Source organism: Enoplosus armatus, chromosome 18, assembly GCF_043641665.1.
Source record: "Enoplosus armatus isolate fEnoArm2 chromosome 18, fEnoArm2.hap1, whole genome shotgun sequence".
NCBI classification, from domain to species: Eukaryota; Metazoa; Chordata; class Actinopteri; order Centrarchiformes; family Enoplosidae; genus Enoplosus; species Enoplosus armatus.
The window spans coordinates 8,782,002-8,808,228 of record NC_092197.1 but is presented as its reverse complement, the minus strand read 5'-3'; the positions used below and the strand labels follow the sequence as shown (position 1 = coordinate 8,808,228).

The following is a 26,227-nucleotide window of genomic DNA, read 5'->3' as shown; positions in this document are numbered from 1 at the left end:
GTGATGAAACAACCCCCCTTTCTTTGGTTTTGTTTTCTTGGATGCTACTTGATTTCTCCCATGAATAAACCTCCCATAATAAAAGATTTTAGGCACACATAGTAGAGCTCATTACCTTTGTAAATCTAAAAGTAGTCTCAAATTTTTGGCTGGGCCAATCAGATGATTCATCCCTGCCATGACCTTGTTCTCCACAAGGGAACTGAGAAGTTCCAGATAAAAACAAATCGAGATTACCACTAACTGGCTAAATCATTGTTCTGGTTATTATATATACTGAATTTAGGCCAAGTTATAATTATTTGCCCAATCGTTCCCCCTCCTGTGCTTAGTTATAGAAAAACTTGGGGGGAAAAAAGACATGCAGATTCACTGTAATTCTTGGAGTCAGGAGGGAAATGTGTGCTTTTTGTTCAGCTTGTGTGGAGTGGCTCCACAGAGGGGGAGGGAATTAAAAAAGATCCACTGTGCTAGCAAGGGATCTTTGTACTGCATGTTTCTCTTTTGTCTATTTTTAAGCAATATCTAGTTATATGTTTACTTTCTCAAAGTTGTAAAATCTAAGCATCTATCAGCAGTCTCTCAGTGGGTTACATGTGGTGCCCACGGCTTTATCTGTGTTTACAATGTAAAATAAATACCCAGTAATTGCATTCAGCAGTCTTTATAAACAACAACATTGCACTGAAAGGAGTAAGAGGCACAACAGGAACAGCCTTTTGAGATATTAAAATGCTTAACTACAGCAGAAACTTTAATTTACTGGCCAAGCTTTTTTCATTAGCTACAGTAGATTAAAAAAAAATATCAACAACCCTGGTGCTTTCAAAAGAACAAACACAATGACGGGATAATGTCTTGGGTCATTTGTTTTAGATATTACTTAAAGCTCTAACCGACTTACTTTTACGTACTATGTTTTTATGTAATGTGTTGCTCTTGACTCCCATATATATATATATATATATATATAGTTTAGCTTAATACGTTAAATTATATTCAAAATATTACCATTATAATATATTTCTCAGTCTATTGGCATTTACAAGCACCAGGCGGCACACGCTTCCATGTTTATAACTTAAGTAAAAACGCAACAGACTGCAGTGACCTTCTGTCCATAGTGCAGATATTGTGCTAAATTATCCCAAAGAGCTTTGAGCGGATTTGGTTCCTTCAGTTAGTGCATTCAATTAGAAGATAATCTGACCTTGAATTCTGCTGTCTCTATCACTTCTTGTAAACAAGTGAGAAACATTAAGCAGGAGAAAAAAAAAAGCATTATCGTCAGTAGTCACAGATGAACTCAGGCAGCTAAATGCATTATGCTGCTCACCTCGCCTTAGAGTGTGTTGGGCTGATGAAAGTCATTCTACATGGGAATTGGATGGATTGCTTGTTATTACTGTGAGGACCAGTTCAATGGCCCCAGCCAAGACACCCTTGGCACTGTGTTGGCAGATAAATTGTTGTGAAGTTTTAGCGCAATCACGTCTGAAGTAGTTGTTCAACTGTATGGACTGGTATCATATTTGGTTGTGCTACAAGAAAATAATATTCTCTGGATCAAGCTATTGCAATTTTCAGCTCAGTCTCTTTGCATACTTGTGGACACCTTAATACACAGATTCCACAGACTTGACAGATCTCCAAAGGGGAAGAAAATGCACGGCCTACAGTACATAAAAGAAAATAATAATAATAATAACAAAATTAACTATTAATACCTTGTCTGTAAACTAGTCATATGGTGCAGCTAGAACCCAATAGAAAGACTGGCAGCCAAGAAGACATTATGTGTGCTTTTACAGTTGACAGTAATGAACCACAATACAGTCTCTATGCCTTTTGTCCTCCACACAGACACATTGAGCCTGGAGTTGTTTCATCCCAGAGGGACAATGTTGTTGAGCAGCATTAGTTGTATATCACCTCTGCCATTAGCTCTGGTCCCTGCTGCTGTGATTTGGTCTGTGGTTTCTTTAGCTTTGTTTGGTAAAAAACTTAAGACTTCTCACATTTTTTTGCAGATGTAAAAAATCTGTTTTCACTGAATCTTCTGTAAAATGCCATATTGAGTCCAATTTCATCCATAAGCAATGTGCAGCAATATGTGAGTGTGTAAACTAAAAGCTGTATTTTGTACCACCTGAAAGAAGGAGCATGATCTCTGGTGAGTATTACAGTAATCTCAATTTGATAAGATAAAGGCAAGGATAAATCGCTCAAGGTCTGTGAGGATAGAAAGCACCTCATTTTCAAAATGTTTTATAGCTGTGGGACAAAAGAAAATAAAGAAGTGGCCCTCTTGACTCGATTATTGAAAGTGTTGACTACCTGAACTCTGCTTGTGTTCTCTTCTGTGTTCACTTCACTTCATGTCTAGAATGACTTTTACAGGCAATAGGACAGGTAACGCATAATATTCTATTTATTCTCTGGTTCCACAGTTTTACACCTAAGCTCACAACAGGTTTTGACCTGCAGTTGAGATGTCCCTCTTTCATTTTCTATATACACATAATTCATATTTGTATATTAAAGCGTCCCAATATTGGGCACATGAAGTGTCATCCACTTTACGTGTCCTCAATTCTCCAGCAATGATGACAAACGTTTTGAAGCTGCAGCTGAGATGCAACTGCCTCTTCTCTAAACGTTTCCAGGTTTACATTTACAAAGAACCACAGTACTGACTGAATTATTGTCAGTATTTTTCAAACCCAAACTGGACCTCCATAGCAAAAGTACAACCTCTAAAAAAATCCAAGTAGATAAGAAAAGATTATTACACATAATGATGCTAAGAGGAAGCATTTACAGTGTATATAAAAAAGAATGGGGCCTATTAATTAAAAATGGGGTATTCTATTGTAACTAGGCTGAAGAAGATGAGGCATTGCTACAGACTTCAAAGAGGGTTTTTTGTGATGTAAGAATGAAACCGATAACCATGCAGTTTACATGGTGCCAACATGATTACGTTCTAGCAATAGTAGGAGTGGTTGTGGTTAGAAGTAGTGGTAGGGTTGTATCAGAGTCAGCCTTACTTCAGACCAACGAGAATGAGCATTATGCAGTTGCCAGCTACTAGGAAAAGTTTGCTTACAACAATGACGCAAAGTCAGGATTCATACGTAATAACAGCTGTTAAAAAATCATTCACATATCAGACACATCTATGATAGGTATGATTTGCCCTTCTACCAACAAAGGCTACACATGTAGGTTAACAGTGGAAGATACAGCTTGCTGCTGTACACTGTAAACTGAGAAAGAGAGGTATGTGTGGTGATGGCAGTCTGATGGTGATAACTGGTCCCAAAGCGCTCCTCACAGAACAAGATTTCCAGCATGCCGCTAACGTTTTTCTGTACCTGATTTATACTGTCCATGTTGCCCAATACATTCCCAAAGCCGAGGGAATCTTGCTAAATTACGAAATTGACAGGCCTCATTTGTTTGGTTGTCTGTGTAACAAAAGCCAATGCCATGCACAACCCTGTGAGGCATAGCCATAATCCCTGGGGATAATACTATTGAGTTCAGTTGAATGGGGTTATCTGTCAGCAAGGACAGACAGATAAAGGATGACTGGTATTTGGAGACTTTTGGGATGCCGAGCAGCATAGAACAGGTGGGACAGGAGTTAATCGCCCCTGTATTCAAATGTCGCCGCTTTATGCAGAGTACAGATGGGGAGGCAGAGGCATCGAATTAAAGGGTTTGTGTGCTATCTCTTGGAAAATGCCAGATTGTTTATGAGACTGACAGAAGGATATGTCAAGAACTTTATTTGGGGAAAAAAAAAAAAACATAAATTAGCCACTTTTATGCAGAGTGAGTCCTGGTGTACCCTGGACTGGACTTTGTATTACCCACATCACCTAAAATTTGACCTCCAAAGTAATTGTTAAAATATAAAAAAAATGGGGCTGGAGCTCAAATTGAGCTTTTCAGTGCCTCTGTAAAGAACGTAGCCAAGGAGGCATTTTGATTCAGGATCAGAATTCCTTGCCAGTAAATCCTTAGATACCAGACACTCGCTTTGTTGCACATTCTGCCCACTGCATGTGCCTTCTGCAGCACATTGCAGCAGTGGCTAGCACCATTAGCATCACTGTTAGCTTAGATGCTATTAGCCTGTACACAGGACTCAGGTAATTTTGTTGTTAAATACTGCTTCATAAATGTTTGGTTGTTAGAGCTTGAATTAAACTTAAGTTTGATTATTATTATTTTTTAATGGTTGAATATGTGGCACGTGTATCATATTTAGGGAGGTAGACTCAATATATTCAATACTGATTCAAAGTTTAGGTTTTTTATCAGGCAGCATAGAAGACATTTCTCCCACTTGCACACTCAAGATAAATTACCAAATCATAACCTTGGTCTACTTTATGTTACACATGTTGTCACTCGAGATTAATCTTTACATGTATCTCAACCTCAGTAAAAGTGCATTTAGTGGCCCATTCATTGCTGCTAATTATGCGGTTGATGTGTGTGCTTGTGTTATGTCTTGCTGCTTACAACCCGTTTGGCTTGGCTCTTTTCTTTGGGCGATTTGGCCTTTTTGTTCTCTTGTAATAATGGCATAATTTGGTGATTAGCCCAAGAGACAGACTTGTATAGTAAGAGCCTTGACCTCTCTGCCCTCTGCCTCACTTCTCTTTTCCCAGTATCTAATCCCTACATTCTGCCTTTCCACTTGAGAATAAAGCAGAAATTAACCTCTATCCTGCCACCTTGTTGCATAATTTTCTGTTTCCTTTTTAAATAAGGGCTACTTTATTTGAAAGTGTTTCAACACTGGGATGAGAGCTCTAAATCGCGTTAAATAAAAGTTGAAATAGCAGGTCAGCAGACAAAACATCATCAGACCGATAAATATAAGTATGTCCTAATTATAATGGGAGGGGAGACAAAAAAGGTCTCTTCTTTTGTTAGCTAACCCACTTAAATTTCTAAAGCTGAAAAGGTAAGGTCTGTGTAAATAAGGCAGGTCATTGCATGAATTGTAGTGATTGCTCACGTTACTTGTCCCTGCAGTGAATCTGTTGGGATGTTTGAGTAAGAAAATTCAAGAAATTCATAGATAGAGAGACAGATGGAGGTGATCCTTAAGGGTGAACGTGATATATTAAGTTTTTCTCAAGGTTGAAATGTTTGAATTTTACACACACAGACTTGGATCAGCAATGATGCAGACAGGAGAATGAAATAATGTTAACTTAAACAAAATATTATTAGTTGTTTGTTCCTTTTTCAGCCTTTTTTCAGTGAGTTATGTACACAGTAAATATCGTTATGTAGAGTGATAAATACTGTGGGAGCAAGAGGGGCATTTCCACAAACTTCATCCATGCATAATTCAGTATGACACGAATAACCAGGGCACCCTCCAACTCAGTCAGCACCCTTCAATTATTAAAGTCCGACTTTGCAGAGGAGCACCCCGGGTTCAACTGGATATTATATCAACAAATGCTACACAGGATGAGATTATAACGTTCGTCGACTTCTCTCTCGAAATCTCTGCAGCGGACAGTTTTGGAGCGTCACCTCCAGTTTTGTCACTAATGGCAAGACAGAATTTCTGCCCTCGCTTTAAGTGCAGACCCCTGACTATGTTTAGCAAGGGTCATCGGGCCACCCACTGACACACCTCAGCATCTAATCCACCAAACCGATAGCCCCTGTCACTTGACCTTTACACAATACATTAAATTGCATGACACCCCATTACATTACATTACTGCTTGACACACAGTCGATGTCTAAGTTAACCGAGAGGGGGCAGTGGGTGTGAAAGAGTGTGGTTTCACGAGGAAATACAGGTCACACTTAATAATATGACTCATGGAACACAGGATGCTTATCTTTACAAGCATGAAATAATGACGTGAGTCATACAAAGCAGCTTATTTTTGACAAAATGTAAGCAGAACATGCTGTGCTATCAAGAACATGGGTGGGCTGTCCAGAGCCAAAGTGAACTGTCCAGGCTGGTCCATCTGGGGAGCTGGCACTGAGAGCCTCCACGGATGTACAAATCACGCTTGCAAAAGCAGGACAACTACCACTGAGCACAACAGATTTTCAACAAGACACAAAACCAGCATCCTGCAGTTAATTTAACAACTATCACATAATTAATCTCCATTGTTTGCATAAAGTGATCATGTTTCCATCAAACCAAATTGTTTTTCAAGGGAAATGTATTTAGACAACCAACCTACCTCGTTTTTCAAAATTATGCTTAATCTCGTTATCCTTGCACATCATGTCTGTGTGTCCAATGTTAACTCCATAGTCCTCCTGGATCTTCCCATCACTCAGCTTGGTGTGGAGCTGGTTGGGCGTGGAGTTAAGCGAGTGTCCACCTGGGTCCTCCTCATCACAGTCGTAATCATCAAGAATGGGGGTCTCGCGGATGGGCATACCAATGACAGAGCTCCCATGCTGGTGTGTGCTTCGAGAGCCCCGGTAGCTGTCACGGCCCTGGGGTCCGAGCAGAACAGAGGGAATGTAGTGGATCTCATGGGTGGCCTCGGTGCTGGCACTCTTCTGGGGGATACGGCGACGCTTGCACCATCGGTGGCGGGTATACAGGACGAGGGTGAAGAGGAGAATTAGGAGGAGGAGGGCGATGAGGCCTCCCTGGATGAAAGCAAGAGAAAAGAGAGAAAGATAACGTGAGGGAAACACAGGAAGTTAATAGGGAACTTAATAGGCAATGTCGATATTTCACGTGGCACACAACAATACAAACGCGCAATAGAAAGAGGACTTTACCTCTAACAATAACAATTACAATCACTGCTCCAGTGCCAGTTATATTAGGTTGAATGCCAATTAGCACCATTTGCCAGCTATTGAAGAGGCCTAGCAATCAGCACTTCAATTTGTGAGTTCTCAAAGCAACATGAGGCAGCTAATAGGGTCCTAAAGGGACTCAATAATTTGTGCCCAAACTACAAACAAGTGAACTGGTCAAATACATAGTCAATTATTTAATATGTAAACAACTGCACCTTCAAAGTTCAAAGTTAAAGTCCTTTTTTCATTAAATGTTCATGTTATTTTGTCATAAGACAAAGGAAGCTGGTGAGTATTTCTGGACTTATTTAGGAAAAGAGAGAAGAATGAAACACAGTGCACCCCTGTAGCAATGATGACATTAGCAGGTAATTAGAAGGTAGGAAGGATACAGACACACACTCGTTCACATACACATACATACAAACACACAACGGTGCTAGCCACACACACAATGAAATTGCTGTACAGCGCATTATATATTTTTAGTTCTCAAAATCAGCACTTTGTTAGTACATTGTGCACTTTCAGCAGTCGGCACCTGCATTCATTCACACATAAATGGACATGCACAGGAGATAGACAATAGGTCAGAGTTGAATAAGCACTTATTAACAAATTCCTTCTCCACAAGATTCAAAAATGATGAATTTACTGCACGGCTACTAGTAGGGATTGCATTATATTGTGCAAGTGTTCCTGTTATTGTGTCCATTCCCTATACATGCAGTCTCTCCAGCACGTATACACAGAAATCAGGCGGAAATTATTTTCTTTGTAGCAGTGCTGCAACTAGACTCCTACCTCTCAAGTGTCACACGCACACACACACACCAGTGCACCAGGGTTGTTAGCCTGTTTTGCCCTCTCTTGCTTCCCCAAGCCCTCACTACGGTCCTGTAAATTCACCCAGGAGCATCACCTTTCTCCGAGGTTCATTCCATATCTCACCATCACAGAAAGATCAAACACCCTGCCATTCATGCTGTGGCTGGATGATAAAGTAAATCCATATGCACAGACAGAATAGGGGAAAGAAAGAGAGGGCATGACTTATCCTTTGATTTTTTCACAATGACATCCAACAGGTGAGACGTAGTATTTGATTCAGTGAGACATGGCACCCTAAAGGTGATATATTTGACAGGGGTTAGACAGACAGAAAATGCAGTGGCAGCACTTTTGCAAGTACATATTTAAAAATGTGGTGATATTCACCAAATGACACACATTTATGCATATGTGCATGAACTTCAGCCACAGGAGCATGAAAACAGGGAACATGTGTGCACACACAGTTGCACACACATCACGACAGAATAATAAATAAAATCCACAAGGGGTCATTCATCACAACATTTAAAATTCCATCTTCATGTGGAAAAACAAACCCCTCTGAAATTATAACTCATGCACTGCTGGGTGTCCATAAATCAAACTATGCTGAGAGGAGAGGCAGCACAGAGAGGACTAGTACCACGGACAAACTTGTTCATTAATCTCCAATAGGATGGCAGCTTTGCAGAAATGCAGTCCCGCAAACTTCCCTAGCCTGCACTTCTACATTAATTCCCCCTGAAAAATGGCAAAATCATGTGAAGGCTTATGTTTCATTTTAGCAGCAGACTGATAATGGAGTGACATTGTATGGCTCTGCAGCACCACTGAAAAATGGCGATGTAAAATTGCAATGAAAAGGTTGAAATCTCAGTTTAAAATAATCTTCCTTTTGGCAGCCTAAAACATAAGGCAGAAATATTTTCTGCAGCTCAGTGTCTTTATTCATCTCTGTTACACGGCTGTAACACGTCAGCTGATTGCCCCTGGAAAGTAAAGATGGAATTGTCCATTTGTCATGGAAATGTAAAATAATGGCACCTTGTACAATTACCGAATGCACTGGCAGGACACATTTGACATTTAACACCTTAATTAGCCTCTGTATATTTAAATTTGAATACTACAGACTTGGTGCGCAAGTACTGTTACAGTACAGACAGTCTAAAAGCTTTGCAGAGTGCAAGCACTCCTCGTAAAAAGCGGGACCACATGTCATATCTCTGTTAATTTGACTCTGTCTCTGTCACATCAGTGCCCTTAAGATTCTCTTTTCCTGTATTGTCTCACAATGTTTCTCTCTGCACTTCCCACCATTCTCTCTTTTTGTTCACTCTCCCTCTCGATTACTGTGCGTCTCTCAGTCTCTATTCCCCTTCATGTTTGATCACATCTGTCTTCCACTCTTCAGTACAACTGCCATATAAATTCACAGTGGCAGATGTAGCCATGAGGGAAAATGGGTTTTCTGTTCATCTTCAGACCCTACAAATCCCTGCTGCTTTAGTCCTAAGTGACTTCACGGGGAGGACAGTGGCAGGAAGCCCCATAATGCCACCCTTTTCTGTAGCATAGGTTTACTTCACTTTGATTATTTTCCTTACTTTGAATTCATTTTTTCCAATAATGTTCCCTTTTCCCTTCTGAATCACCTTGCACATTATGCTTTCCTCTTGCCTTTGTTCTTCTCTCGGCACCCTTTTCCCATCAGCCTTCCCCTGTAAATTTCCTGTCTTTTTCCTGTTGTCCCTGCTTTTTACCTCTCATTTCCTACCCTCTCATTGCCCCTTTTTCCTCTCTACTGTGGATCACGTTGCCTCTTTCCTTTCATCATTCCCTGCCGGGCTCGCTTGCAACCGTTTCATCCCTTCTCACATACTTTTTATCCTCATTCTTTTACACATTGAATGTAGACTTTGGCTACAAACACCAGCAATGAATTATTCATCACTTTTGCCAACCTTTTTTTCAAGAGACATAATACCAGCAAATTCCAGAGATTAAACTATTACCCCGGTTTAAGCCATGACAGTCATCTTATAGATGAAGCAGAAGGACAGCAACAGTTTTATTCTTTTTCATTGGTGTACATTATAACGACGGTCATAGTCAGAATGCTATGAGGTGAGTGTACGACATCAGAATGAATCTGTAAGTGGTGGAGAAAGCTATGAAAGTGAGTTATTAGGGGAAAAACTTTTACTTACTTTTAGATTTACAGTTTTTAAAAATACTAAATCATGCTCCCACTGGGACACTTTTACTGTACTACTTTACATTATTCTAGTGTTTACTGTAGTTCATAAAGCCCTGCATATAAAAAAACATTCTGATGCATGGCTGGGTGAGAAATCAATACAATTCATTAGCAAATACGAGCAAAATACATTCTGGTAATTTTGTTTTCTTCCACATTCAAAACACATTACAATGAAAATTCAACAAAAGTAATGAACAGGATTTGTTTAGATGGCTGGCTTAGACATAAATGCTATGTAATTAACACTGCTTCACGAAGTTAACATTTGCTTTTCCTGGCTGTTTCACAGACACAACTTGTTTGTTCAAATAAAATCTTGCAAAAGTTACAGTGAAACGGAGGTTAGATTGTCTGTAGCTTCTGTAGAGTGACGTATTCTGTGTGAAACAGAATGTGTGAGCAGCGTTTAGATACAAGAGTGATTTAAATCAAATCCGTCAGACGTGGGTGTGGTTTAGAAAATACGATAACGAGCTGTGTTAGATAAGGAGATGGAGGATTTATATGATGGGCAGGGTTAGCTAGTCATCCCAAATCACATTTGATTCGATACATTTATGTAACTGCCTCTGAGTTCAAGATCTGTCATCAAAAATATTTTGACGTTTTACAGAGAGTTTTAAAGAGAGGGTTTTATACTCAACAGTGTTTTTTGCCACACATTTAGCATATACCAAGCGATGAATAAACAATTTACACAGAAACACAGGGTTAGAACTCAGTGTCATGTAATTTAATTTGACACTGAAAGTTATCATGAGGTTAACACACCAACAGCAGAAGCCATAACATCCCTATAGGCACAGTAGAGAAAATCATTGAGTTACAATGCAGCTTTTAATGTTCAGGGTCATAATGAACACATACAGAACTACACTTGATCGCCATAGATACCTGGTTGTCGCCAATCTCACTACATTAAGGAGTAGAGAGTCAAGAGGTTAAGAAACCCAAAGCAAAACCTCATTAAGCTTAATCATCAAGCTTGATTGAAGTGAATGTGAATTAACCCTGTAAAGCCTGAACCATGAAATAATTGCCAGAAAATTCTAATTTTTTGAAACTGGAGTGTTTATTGAACCTTCTGACAAAAAAAAAAAAAAAAGAAATTAAATATCAATTTGCATATATGCGTTTTTAATTTGTATCATTTTTGTACAAAAACATATAAAACACAACCTTTTTAACCCATTAAACTTTGAGTTTCAAGGCCATCCTTTCTCACATCAGGGGGCACACTAGAGGTTGGCCTTTTGCAGGGGGGAGGTGTTCCTCCTGCTTCTGGAGAGGATAGTGGTCTGCCACACTTGATTTTGCCCTTTCCTGCACTTGTGAGAGAGATGCCAACAGCAGCTTGAAACCTTCGCAGGGGCATGGGTTTCTGCTTGGGCTTCAATTTCTTCTGGTGCACTGCATGTGTCTGATTGTATACATCAGGTTTTTCAGGAAAAACAAATATCACACTGATGATGTAGAGGTCTCAAAAACTCATGTATCAAATATGATACACTTGGCATTACAGCGTTATAGATATTCAATCACTGATTACTTGTAGACAGCCCCTAGCGTGTGTTAATGAAAGTAACACATACATGGTTGGGGTTTTGTTATACAATGCTTTTTGATACCATGCTGGCATAAATTAATTTTGTAACATTTCAGCTGGTAGTCTGTTTAAGAGTCATAATAGAACCTGAAGATTGGACTTCATATAAACCTTTTATATTATTTGCATAAGCTATTTCCAATGCAATTTCCTGTTTTATATTACTTCTTTTCAAGCAAAGCCTTGATGTACCCAGAGAGTCATCTATATTAGTTACATGTTGTCCTAAGTTCTCATCAAAGTCTTGATATTAGAGTCTGTTTTTGAACATTTACTTTAGCAACATCTTGCAAATATATAGCAACATCTTGGGGTGTTTGTTTAGGTCTTTCTCTGTGATATTCTTTCTGCATATGTCTGCTGATGTATCTAATCTCTGCAATGTGACTCTGATTTTGATGGCATTTCCTCTGTTGAGGACATAAATAGCACTGTCACCATGGATCTCTCAGATGTGTCACTTCTCTTTGGCCCATTCGTAGGAAAAAGGAGCTTTCAATAGCAGATGTCTAGGCAGATGCTTTGTTGCATTTTGTATTCAAAACAAAAGTGAGCAGCATGAAGTCAATAAAAGCAACATTAATTAATAATACATTTAATAAAATAGCATCATTCTGTATTAAATGTGCGATAACTGCAAAATCACGTATCTAGTTGTTCATCACTAAGATGAAATGGTGTGTATTTACTTAATTGTAATGCATTCTCAAAATACACATAATCATATATTGTGATGAAGCATAACATACATGGTAGTTTGTCAATGATGTAAAATAAATAATAATTCTAAAAAATAATGTAATAATCTAAAATTGTGTGATGCAATGATGTTTATGTTTCTGAGAGATTATTAAAATCTTGCTGATGTCCTTGACCGTGACACTTTTGTATTCCTTCTCTCTTCCTTCTTGTTACATGTTGCAGTAAAGGAAACAGTAGGAGTATGTGCCTGAGTAGCAACACAAATTCCAAACACTTAATTGGTGAAAGCATTGCCCAATCAAACCCTCAAACCACAGCAAACTCTTTAACAGCTAAGAAGTTTGATGATCAATTATATTGATCCACTCTTCACTCTTGGTTCAATGATCATCGAAATGTAGAAAAACTGGACTGTTTATGTACTTTGGCACAACTAAGACTGCCTTATGATCCTAATAAGCTTCTTTATGCGGCGAAACAACACGACACAGAGGCAACACATCCAACACATGCTCTGTGGTTTAGCCACCATCTGTGCACAGAGGAGGCCGCGGACCACTGAACCCTAGTAAGCATCCACCTCCTGCTCCAAGGGAAGACTGGACTGGACTGGACTACAGCAATCTTGAGTGTATTCTTTAAAACAAGTGTGCCACTGTGAAATAGTCAGGTGCTCAATTTAGACAGTCAAACAGACACAAAAGTAGCAGATGACGGGCATGTATTATCACAAAAAGCCACAGATGACATGCCTAGAAGCACTGGACACTCATGAAAGCTAGCACAGCCAAATGCACACAAGCGCAGGTGTACACAAGGCCATATACATGGGCTGCCCTCATACACAAACACATCTTTAATGGCCTGTTTCTGTGTTCATGTCACTGTGTGTCAGGCAAAGACCTTCAAGAAAGAAAAACATCCTTTACCTATACCTCTGCAACTTTTTTTCGCCCCAGTCACCATCTTTTATTTGTCAACCTCCCACTCTTCCTTACCTCCCCTCTCGGTGTTGTATCTGTTTCTCCCATCCCTCTCTCCCAGCAGGAAGTTAAAGTGGCATGTGCCCTAGCATCTGCTCTCCATTCTCTCTGTCCGACTAGAAGTCGCAGCGTGAATGACAGGACTTGGCTCTCTGGTCAATATTTCCACTCGGCTAATTCACCTTGGAGAAACCATGCCTGTCCATAACCTGGCCACATGGAGAAATAGCTGCTAGTCTCAGACACATAGCACAGAGACAATGTAACCAGGCTGATGTTAGCTTTACAAGATCTGGTTTTTAAGATGGCAGAATGGTAGATTTTAAAACGTTGATTCATTGTGTTTAATTTATGGGTGAAAACAGGTTCAGCTGCCTGTCTCATTCATTCAATGCCTAACTGAGTCTGAGTGTGTGTTAGTGGCAGTTTTGATGTACAACAATATCTACAAACACACTAAACCAGGATCATTTGTCACCACCGCTCAATACTGCATAGGTGTGTAGGTTGCTTTGCGCCAACACTGTTTGCTCTTGCTAATACAGTATTTGTTTGGTTGTTGAGAAATGCAATGTAGATAGAGACGTGTTTTTAAAAGGCTTTTTTGATACCATGTTTACTTATGTTTTGTTATATCTCAATTGGAAAGGTACGGTTTTTTGATGGAAGTGAAATAATCTATTCTGAGGGAACTGAAAATAATTTAAAGTCCACAGCCCTGGCTATGTAAATCACTAGAGAAATTACACTGACCAAAAGCCCGTACCTAATCATAAAATCTGATTACACTGAGATTGAAAACTGAATGAAAATCTCCCACAGCTTAACTGGAAAGCACCAGGTCGACCTTTCCATTTTGTCCCTCTCTCCATGGGAGCTAATACATGTTTCCATGGCATCATCCACTCCCCATTCCCCAGTCCTATCCCTTCATTACTCCGCCTCTCTGTCCTCCCCTTTCACATGCCATGATGCTCTATCCCACACCGGGAAAAGATTTGAGGGCAGATAATGCTGTCTTGAGCCCTGGCCTTGTGAATTATAACGGAGAATTAGGGCTGATTTGCTAGTGTGGTGCTCCCGCCCACCCAATACCTCTCTCCCAGCCTTTTTCTTGCTTTAGCCCATGCCCCACACCCACCATTTTCTTCTGAGCCAGCCTAACAATAAGTCTGTTTCAGGCACTCTGTTCAATGACTTCCACACGGGAGTCAAACAGTGGTCTCCTGGGTGAAAAGGCTATGCTAAATCCACTCCAGCCATCAATCTCAACATGTTCAACAGGCGGACTTTGTCGCTCTTTATACTACGTCACCTGACTTCCTAAAGCCTATCTGCCGCCGCGGCAGAGAATAATATAACAACCACCCTCGGTCGACACTCAACACTCCCGGCCCACAGACGACGCTCATGTACTGTATATCCACAGTGCAACAGTCTTGTTTTAGTCATAACCTTCATGACTGAAAAATAATTGATTATTAAAATATTGTATCCTCCAGCATTCTTCTAGTGTGTACTTGTACTTGAAATGTTTCTGTTATACACTACAGAGCATGAAAGCAATGGAATTTGTTCTGTTCCATAAGAGGATATGGGGCCTCTGCATTATGTCACATTCAAGCTATAGATGCCATGGCTGATCAGTTCTCACTAAAATCTACAGGGGCATTCAGTTAAACATTTTTTCCATTATACCACCCAATGGGCATCTCAAAGTATAATCATGTGCATTTCCCAATGAATGAAAACAGTTAACTTTGTTTTCAGTTCTCCCAGTCTGTTTGTTTTCCGGATGTATATGGTTCAAGGTAAATTAGGCTTTTCAAAATGTTTTGATGTATAAATGATGGTCTTTGAGTATTTTTTGCCCATTACAAACAAAACAATTACAGAGCGAACCACATGGAATCCCTCCATGGGTTTTATTTGGTGTAATTACACTTCATGGATAGCAGTAAAAAACAACTAAATAATAAAGACAACTGAATAGATAGACTGAGACTGAACACGTGTAGAAAAAAAAGGGTCTGCATTCAGATAATGGCTAGCATTTGTGTTTTCCCCAGAACTGTAATGGAGCCGGGGTATATTTCTCAGTATAATGACATCCCATGATGCTCACTGTTTGCATGGTAACCAAATATAATTGCCTGATGACCATGCACCGCTGCTTGCTCATTACTGTGGCAAATTAGTACTGCTGGAAAAGAAGAGACTGCAATGCCCCCACATCCTAACACCACCCCACCCACCCACAGTACATTATGGCTCTTTCATTTGCTTTTAGAACAGATAAATGATATCTTCACATAGAGGCAGAGAAAGCCAACTGTAAGCACACATGCCTGCCTCTGTGACATTTCAGGCAAAGAAATGTGATTAGAAATGTAACGCCAATATTTGCAGTGGTGTCACAAGGGACCAATATAGGCTTGCAACAGCTGTTGATAACAAGGCCATAAGAGGGTCTGGACAATGAGGCCCTTGGGGTGACTTTGATTGAGAAAAAGAAAGGTCTGAAGAGTGAAAGGGGCAGGGAGTGGATTTTTGCTTTTGTAAAGATACAGGCATCAGATTGTAGACAATGGTGCATACTTGTAAAGGGCAGTATGTGGGAAAATAACGGTGGACACATACACAGTCATTTTGTTTTCCCATTTTGCTTGGAGGGCCATATTTAAAAAAAAAAATGTTTTTCAAGGCTTACAAGGATTACTCAGATTGCTCTTTTTGCTGTGCCGTCAGGAGCAATTGTGTGGTATTTAACAGAATATAGAATAAACATAAGATTAAAACTGTGAAATGAATGGCTTTGCTCTCTGCCGGAGAAAGAAATATCCCTGCCTTGAAAGCTGGCAGGTGCAATCGAGCTATGTGTGATTATAGGTGTTCTTATGTGTTAGCGTGTGCTTGTGCCTGTGTACCTCCATCAGAGGCAGCTGGGGCCTCAGCCCTTGTTATATTCCCTGTCGTTTAGCTTGAAGTGAGGCCTTTATTTGTATCTGCAGCTGTCGGCCAAGTGTTACCACAACAGCTTGTGAGAGTAGACCTGTCAGCGAGTGCCAGCAGCTGAAGGGGAAGGTAGTCTTTGTCCATTCGTGCCAAATGTAATCAAAACCTCACTTTCTCCTTTTCTCCTGCTCTCCCCTTCAACCATCCCGCCATCCCTGGTCTCTCCCATGTTCCTTATATCACAGCAATGTGTCATCACTTCACTGGCAGCTCCACATCCCATATTTCATGTTATATACAGAGTGTTCCTATTGACACTTGCTTTCACCTGGGCACACTGGAGTCTGTAAGGAACAGGTCAGTCTGTCAATCAGGCTTGGGAGAAGAGGAAAATAAATAGAAATACACGGTCCTGCAGTGAAAACATGTAATGATTTCAGACTGCCTTGAAAATATTAAAACATAGCATAGGTCTGAATAACACTTCCAAGCCCAATTCAAATAGCACAGATGTTCCCAATTGGTGCTTGAGTCATTAATGGCTGCTAGCAAAACACATCTGCTGTCATTAGCACTAAGGGGAGGGAAAACAAGCCGTTCAAATATACATTAATGGGAGATTTCCCCAAGACTTTAATCACTGTGCTTCAATGGACCATTAAAAGAACAGCAAGGATTGGGATGAATCAACAGTGAGATGTAGAAGGAGATGAGAAAAAAAGCTGCTTGTCTGCCAACTTAAGGTAGTTAGCATGGCAGAGCTTGGTGGTGTTATCTTTCGAGTTCATAGAGGTTAATGAGATATGCAGTGGGGATGGTCTAATTCCCATAAGTAAACATCTCGGAAGTGATGCATCAACATATCAAGAAGCATCTCAACAGAACATTTGCTAGCAATGAGTGTCCCCTGGTTTCAAAACTGAATGTCTACCTGAATAACGCTTTCATGGTTTCAACTCGGTATTGCAAATGAGAGTGTCAGGGAATGGCTCTGAGAGAAGTCCAAACAAACAGTATGTTGAGTAAGAAATATGGGAATGTTCAAATAAATAATATCAAATATTACAAAATATATGATGTTGACTACAGTGACAGGGAGAGCTAAATAACTATTGCTCTTGTTCCGACTCTAGGACTACTTCATACCAACAGTTGAGATGTGAACACACTACACATATTTATGTGCTTCAAAGTAAAATAATTAATCTTATAATTGATTTTAAAAACACAATAACAAATTTTCAAACAAAAATAATAACACAAATGGTTCGAACTGACTGTCAACTGTAGACAGATATGAAGTCAAGTTAGGAATTTCAGGTCAACATCAGGCTAATTGTTTCTGCATTTCTGTGAATTACAGGAATGGAGACAAGGTTTCAGTTTGCAGAGGTTTTTAAAGTTCATAGTGGCTGCAGTTAGATATTTCTAAAGAGACTGTATTGATGATTGTTCAGTCTAATGGTGCTCAATTATACAGTTTCCATGAAATGTTCATTTTCATTTTCCCTGAACTATACATTGATTACAAACACACAGATGTTGTAAGCCATTTTATGTACAGTGCGCCATGTTTTTTAAGGGGATATGTTGAATTCTTAGACAAGATAGTTGAACTATTTTATGAACAATCAGTATCACCTCTCAACACTTACACAACCAATTATGTACATGTGCACATCAGCTCTTTAGAATGACAATATGCAATCACATCAATCAAGCATCTAAACATGCATGCGCACACACAAGCAGTCAAAAGTGCATGCTTTTCTTTTGTTCCCCGAACTCCTGGTCTCCATCGGTAACTGTTACCCAGGCAACAGAACAGACAGAGAGAAGGTGAGTGAATGGGCAGAAGAAAAAAGGGGAAAAAAAACAAAGATGGGGGGATGCAGTCACTTCTACCTGAGTTTTGTCTCTATTAATAGCATCTTCCCTCTTTCACTTGCACAGCAACTGGAAGTCTGAGGAGAACTAATTTGCTTTGGTCATGACACTTGCCCAGCCAAACAAGGGCTCCATTACAACGCTTTCTGTTTTCAAGCATGCACGTGCTGTGTGTGCGAAAGAGGGACAGCCAGATTGTGTACGTGGTGCGGATCAGTATGTCCTTACATGTTTGTCTCAAGGGATTTTCCTCAAATAGATAGTTACAAGGATAATTGTTAAGATAACTATCTAAACAGTATCACAATGCTCTTAAGAGTTGTAGACTAAAAAACTGTGTGTGTATATATATATACACACACACACACACACACACACACACATTTTAAACAAGTTTAATGCACAGAGGAACCATCAAACACATAAAGAACAATAACCTTCTTTTATGCAGATGTGCATATAGGGAAAGTTACATCCTCTTGCAATCAACTCAAAAACTCCCACATGCAATACAATATATACAATTCTGCAAGAGGTGAGGCCTGCACTATGCACACCCACATATATAGTTCAACTGCGTATAATGTAGTAGAGGAATATCTATGTGCATAATCACAATAAAATCTACACAAAGCTTAACAACACAACCAGAGAAACCTCAAATCTCACACTATGAACTACATTTTTATCACTGTGAGCTGAGCACAGTTGAAAGTCCAATAGTTACAATTTGCATGTTATAAGAAAAGAGTTCTGACCCTGAAGTTCAAGTTCAACCAGTGCCACCTTTAGGCAAGAACAGAAGCATCAGTTTTGACCTGCAGATTCCATGGAACATAGTAGCTGCTGCAAATTAAACAGTTTGTGGCACCGCTGGACAATGATTACAATCACAGTGTCTGTCTTCTGTGTATAGCTTAGAAGCTAGTGGGACTGTTAGACCTAAAACAATAGATTTTAATATGATTAAAACCAGGCCTACCTGGTAGGCTACAGTACAGCTACAGTTACTCATTACATATACAGTATTACATATACAGTGGAAGTTTATGTGGCACAGTGATGTTCAATTTATGTTGTTTTACTTAAGCTAACGTACAATCCCTAAAAACACACACAGTCATAACGAAGTCAGGAGAAGAAAAAAATGAAACTACAGCTGCAACACTGATTGCCTGCAAGTGGTGTTACAGACTGCTGTTACAAATACAGCATTATTCTCTTTGCCAATAGGAAGTGACATCAACATGCCTACATGATTTCCTTTCCTACAGGTGGCGCAGGTTGGCATGCATATAAGTGATCTGACAGTGTCTGGACAGCTCCCCTTGTTGAGAATATGCACCCTGCTAAATTTAAATGGGTGTGTTTTTGCATATTGGGTAACAAACCAGTTCCATGACATGCTGTGCATCTAAAATTCAGATGGCTATGAGTCAATGTGCACTGGGGTAACGCCAAAGCACACACAAATAACCACTTCCAGAATATAAACTCCCATTGAGACATGTATTACAAAGAAACTGGATAGTGGCACAATACAAATGTGAAGCTACATACTGCATGTGTATGCAGAGGATTCTATGGAAGTATATCCAAATGAATTCATACAGTATGACATAATTTACTAAAAAGCCAAAGACAAAGAAACAATCCTTTCTCTGCTACACTCATGTCATAACCAAAGGCCTGGACCCAAGCCATCATGACAGTGGCACAGTCCTTGAAGCAGCTCCACAGCACCTGACCATGTGTTTAGTTCCCTGCTAAAATCTGGGAACAGAGCAGCTATGAATGAGAACATGTGGGAACCATGCCAGGAAGCTTCCAAGAAGAGCTGCGTGTACCATTCTCTCCCCTATGGATACATGTAAGAGACAGAGCCACGACCAAGCAGAACACATGAAGAACACCTTGACCTAATGCATACACATATGGTGTCACTCGCTGTAGAGGATTATAGTGAATAGTGGTGTAACAAGGCTCCTGTCCTCCTTATGGACTAATTAAAGGAAATTAGACTTTTTACACTTGCCCCAAGTGTACTACTGGCCTCATATCCATGTTCAGAGTGAGGGGATAGACCACTGTTAAAACAAGTGCCTGCTTGGGCAGGCTGCAGACATTTACAGTAAAAACTCAGAGCTTACTACATGTCACTGATTAAAAGAGTCATCTTCTTTGTTACTTAAAAATAACTATAATTAGAATTTCCAGCAGAAACAGCATTTATCCCAGCCTGATTTTCAAAAATTTGCAAAGAGAGGTCACAAAATTTGTAAGACGATGACGGATCCAAAGGACGAACACTGGTTTCTCAGGAAACTGATGACTTAACTGTGCAGCAGAAAAGTTAAAAGGAGAAAATTATGAAACACCATGTTCCTTGTTTCCTAATTACAATAACAGTACCCTCCCCAACAGTATGTCATAGCACTAATGGCTGTGGTTAAGAACAATTAGCAAGGCAGCAAGGTAGGCCATTCATTGAATTGATGGACAAGTGGGGAAGGCGAAGACCAACGTGTTTGATACGAAAGCAGTCAACATCCCCCTTTTTTCATGTATCAGGCAGGAGTTTCAGTAGGAGAGACTAAAGCCTGAAACATGCTTCTCCATCTGCAAATACAGTACTATGTGAAAGTATACTCAGACATTAACATAGTTTCTGCCCCTATATACTATATAGTCCCAAATGCACATATTGTTAATGGGGGTAATGTCGAATGAACCGGGCCAGACAAAGAAGAAACCCAGAAATAGGAAATAAACCATCTGTGTCCTCTTGACATTTGATTCTTTGTTCAAGCTGCAAGGTGAGTTTTTATGTTACCCCAATGCTAGCCTTTACAGGGACACGCAAGGCAAAGCAGTTTCATGTGAGAGGACAAAGAGTCTTTCAAAAAGAACCCTATGACTTCCAGCAAGAACCAAAAGCAACTATGCCCGGAATAGGGACACCAAAGCCTAGGCACATTTAGAGAGTCCCAGTGGATGAGAGGGTCACCCCAATGTGACTGCATGCTGCAGGAAGAGGAGAACACTAAGCGGTTTTTATATGAGCACCTAATAGGAGGTTGAAGTACTTTGCTTTCCTGGAGAAGCCGCTAGACAAGGATCCTTCTTGCAAATCTATAGTGGTACTTGAAAACACAAATGGCCACATTAGTGACTCGGATGCCTGGAGGGGTATTATTGGAAGGAATATTAAGCACGCTCTGTTAAGCACGCATGTGGTGCGTCCTTATTGAACATCTGTGCTTGTCATGGATTGTCTATAATGAACCTGATGGCAGTCTTCATCTAAACTGTTCATCTCTACCAAGTCTTCTGTCTTATCTCCAATGGATTGTTGGGATGACATATATTTATTCGATTTGTTGTAAAAAAAAAAGGTCCCAAAAGGTCCCAATGACCGGATATTAAAACTTTAGTACATATTAGTTGTTGTAAATCACTTTTGATGTTTCTCACGCAACTCAAAACTCCAAACTGAGGAGAGACTTTCCAGTAGGTTGAAAGACTGGAGTTGCAGCAGAGAAAGTTCCTGTGTGGAATGAGTTCATATAGGTTGACTTTCAGAAGACCTCATTTGTCGAAAGGGGTATGGAGAACACTAGGGGACGCCCTTAAACTAATAAATAAGCCCCATAGACAGAAGGCAAGGCATTCATCAATGGAGGGAACTCAGGGGTGCTCCCCATGTCAGCATTCACTAGGTTTGTAGGAGAGCTTGAGGGGAAAGGCCGTGGATATTGTTAGGTTGTCACAGATTAAAATGTCTCTTCAATGTAGTGTGAACTTGGGAACAGCACTGTGCACATGTCTTGGCAGACTGCAGCTGCAAGATAGCCAGAGATGTTTGTGACAGCTACATGTCTGCCAGACTTCGATGGCATATTGGTTAAATGCCAATATGCCCAATCTTCCCATCCCAATGCTTGCAAATAATACATCATTTGCAAGTCTTTCACTGACTGGAGAGAGTAAGACTTGGTCATTGTCGGAAATGATGAGCAAGGCACAGTGCTTGTCGTTAGCTAAGTGAAGTGTGTTAGTCCACTGCTGGCAGCCGAGGAGGAGGTGACTGGTGTTCAGTCATTATTCAAGGAAAAAGCCCCTTATGCTCATGAAAGCTGAAATGGAATGAACAAAACTGAATTGGAGTCAGGAAAAGTCAATTTAAAAAGAATAAATATTAAATTCAATGATCATTTTTAAGCCATTTAATTCAAAATGGTTCCTTGCAAATTAAGTTTTGAATTCATTTAACAAATACTTTCTGGCTGGACCCCTTCTTGCTGCAGTCACTATGTTTGATGGTCAGTCTGCCCTACCTAAAACTTCCAAAACTTTTTACTTTTGACTGCGCAAGTGAGACACAAAGTCGGAAAGAGAGAGACAGATGGCGCAATTATTTTTTACTGATAGCAATACATGCATCAGGATCTGAAACAGAATGCTGTTCTGTTCGGTGCTACAGAAAAGCAGCCTTTTTTCCTAGCTACTGTAACTTGACATCTTTTTTGTGTCAGGTGATGGCATGAAATCTCTACGGACTTCTAGCTATGACAGGGGACAAGGAGAAGTCTTGGTTAAATAAAAATCCATCTACGACCCCACAGTCATGGTTTTGTAAATATTTCAAAAAGGCATCCTCTGGTAAGATCCTTCTCTTCAGGTGAGGAATCAACACGCAAAAGACTCCCGACTCAGGAGCAGCAGTCCACTTGTAGACATGCCGCTGCACGACTGATGTGTGCTAGGGGCGTCAAATGATAAGTGTCATATGACATGCTGCTGCGCTGCAGTGGCAATGTGTTTTAGACTTGAGGCACATCATCACTTTAAGTCTGGGTCAGTTGGTAAACCACAGGTTTCTTTCACCAGGAATCAAGAGTTCCAATCCAGAGTGATTCAATTTTGCAAAATTTGCTTCAGTTGTAACACAAATTATACATTTTTCACAAGTATTATTTAAATCATCAACATGGGCAAGAAAATAAAATGAAAATTGCAATTCTCATTTAGTCTGTGGTGGCACTTATTTCTTTTCACAAAGTGCTTCCAACATTAAAAGAATATAACAAAACTAAAAAAGATTATTGAAAAAAGGACAATGTGTGCTTCTTTCTGTTTCACATAACATTCTGTTTTACTTTTGCTTCTTACACACATTTTGGATTTGTCGTCTAACAAGGAAATTTGTGTACAAGGGATTGGGGAAAAAAATAAATATACAACAGTAATACATCTTTGAATTATATTATTATATTATTTCACTTTAATAATAAACTGTATTGTTATTATTATTATTATTATTATTATTATTATTATCAGTATTACTTAGGTATCCTTCAAAATAATGCAGAAGAACCTGGAATCAAAGGAAGGAACTTTAAAACCATCTCACAGAGTAACATGGTTAAATCAGCCTGTTAAAGACTGCTTTAAAAAGAAGCTTAGAAAATACTAATGCTATACTTTCAATTTATGCAGTGTTCAAAGAGAAAATTAAATCGAAAAGCTACAGCTAACAATAAATGATTTCTTTTTGAGAGTGCTCCTCACTTGACATTAGAATGGCCATGGACTCTTTCCAGTGCTGATTACAATTCGTACAGTGAATGGACAAATAACAATAATGAATACTTTCAAATTCAAATTACTTAGACAAAACATTCATCTTTTAGAACCCAATTCAGATACAAGCATAGATCCCTGACATTCGCTTTCAGCTAACACTCGTCTTTTCACAGTGCTCACTAAAAAATTACAAATGTATTTCCCTGTATTGATGTCAGAGTAGAGTACCCTTCTCTCTGTAGATAATACAGTATACTGTATACTATATTGACGATTGTTTTGTCATAAACTAACCTTCACATAAACAATTCTATTTTGGGTTATTCAAAGCTGCACTAATCAAGATTTTTATATGAACAATGTGTCAAAGGGCTATGTGAAGGGATCACTCATAGTGGTGAATCACAGAGAATTATCACCCAGCTCTGCAGTTCCTCTCAGCTCGATATTGAGCATTTTAGCATCTTTCAGCTCATTGTTTTGCTTTCAGGGCCCATGACTTTATGGTTACTTGTGTTCAGTCTCACTGCTCTCTTCAGCTTTCTTTCCACTCACAGAAAACAGTTGCTTTTTGTGTGAAAAAGCTCTAACACCCCACTGTACGCTACGTCCCCAGCACCAAACGGCGGACAGACAAAGTCAGCAACTAGTTGGTGAACATAGTGGAGCATTTAGCAGCTAAAGAACTGGACATCAGGTTCTGTTCTTCAGGTTGCATGAAACATAATTCCAAATGAATAATAATGTTGCTCTGTGTCTTCTGGATGTGTAAATGGGCAACTGTTTGCTAAGATGTTTGCCATAACAACTTTATATGGTGACAATATGTTGCAGTATCCAACATATGGAGCTGACTTAGCAACAGTACTGAGACTTCGGCACTTTCACTAAATAGCTAAATAACAAAAATGGAACCACATTAATTTAATTTGTAAGTGTTTGTTATTGACAAAAACTCCTACAATGTGGAAGAGAGAGGACTTTTGCTATGGTGAAGGTGTTGTATGCTGCAGGGTGTGAAATTTCTAAAATCGGATACATGCAACAACAAAAAAAAGGACAAAACACATTTAAATGTTCTTGTCAATATTCATTAGAGCTATTAAAATGACTATTTGTGGTATAAATGTGATATACCACTTAAAACTGTTAAGTGATGTTCGAGTATAATTTAAGCAGCACACTGCACAGTGATGGCGTAAAAAAGCTTTATTAATGGCACATAAGAATTATTAGAAGTGATTTGCTGAAGTAGTTAATTGTTCTCAAATCTAGAAGCTTCATGTCAGTCTCTTAAGCTGCTGGCTACCAGTGATTTTAATTAGCACTGATTTTGTATTCACAGTACAATAACACGCATGTGTGAAGTTACAGAAACCAAAAGGTGACTGAAACAATTAAAGCTTGGAGCAATTAAAATGTAACTCAATTTAATGTAATCACTGAAAATGTCATCACCCGCAGCAGCATTATGCCTGCTAATTTATGTAGCCCCTGATTCTACAGGAGCCACAATTGCCTCAAATGCCTCGATGACCCACCACACTGATGGTCATATATCACCAGTGACTGCTTAATTATAAGGAAGCCATTTCAACCGTGTAGGGTGCGCTGTATCTTCATGCATATCTATCAGGACAGAGATAAGAATAGTAGTCCTCCCTTCACATTGTGGGGGCTCAGGGATATTAAATGACCCCAGGCATATGCTCAATTATAAGAAATGAGCCGGACTGATTTTAAAAATGAAATGTTTTGTATTCTATTTAGTTAGTTTAGTCATTTATTTTGTTTTGGTGGTTAGTTAACTGCTGTATTTAGCATAATGTCGGGATAGTCAATGAAACATGTCTAATTTCCATTTTGTGTTGTCCTGCAGACACCCAGATCTCAGGGAATAGATGACTATGTTCTGTAACGTGGCATATGAAAGGCTCTGAACTGCCAGCCTTTATTGCATCTCATTCTGGTAAAATACTACCTGTCCTCCCAGTGAACTCAAACATGCCATTTCTCTGAAAAATCCTCCACAGTGCTACACACAATATGACTGATTGCTGTTTCCTCAGAACTCCATATTCAAATTCCCTCTGCATTATATCATTCCCAGTGCTGAGAAAGAAATGCAATTATGTCTCACCTATAATTATTTTTTCCCAGAAAACTTTTTATATTGCATCATGCATTGTGCATCATGGATGGTTTCTGGTGTAGAGGTTGCATTGAATGGAGAAAATTGCTTTTTCTTTGTGATCTGTCTTAGCTGTAGGATGGGGCCTTTGTTTAAGGGCTGCTTCAGTATATCTCTGATCAAACCACCGGTGTGACTCCTTTCTGGAGGCGAACTGTATGGTGTTAGATGTTAATAATTCCATGAATCACATTATGTTTTTCTCATTTTCTTTCTGCAGCACTGTGAAAGTTCCTTCTGAAATGGTTTAAATTCTATCAATCATCTTTGCCTCCGATAGTGTTAACAGATTTATTACTACTGTGTGTGTGTGTGTGAGTGCAGGTGACACTGCCTCTAATGTATGATGAAGAAAAACTAGAAGCACAACTACTAGATTTCACTTATCAACGCAG

General features: G+C 39.5%; 1 protein-coding gene across 2 annotated transcripts in view; it reads right to left on the bottom strand.

Moving 5' to 3' along the window:
- Positions 1-26,227, bottom strand: part of LOC139301041 (astrotactin-2-like) — a 241,614-nt gene that overhangs the window by 165,305 nt on the left and 50,082 nt on the right. For both annotated transcript variants that reach the window (XM_070924304.1, XM_070924303.1), the window contains exon 3: positions 6,246-6,666. In XM_070924304.1, the coding sequence (XP_070780405.1) occupies positions 6,246-6,666 (421 nt within the window). The remainder of the gene's footprint in view (positions 1-6,245; positions 6,667-26,227) is intronic.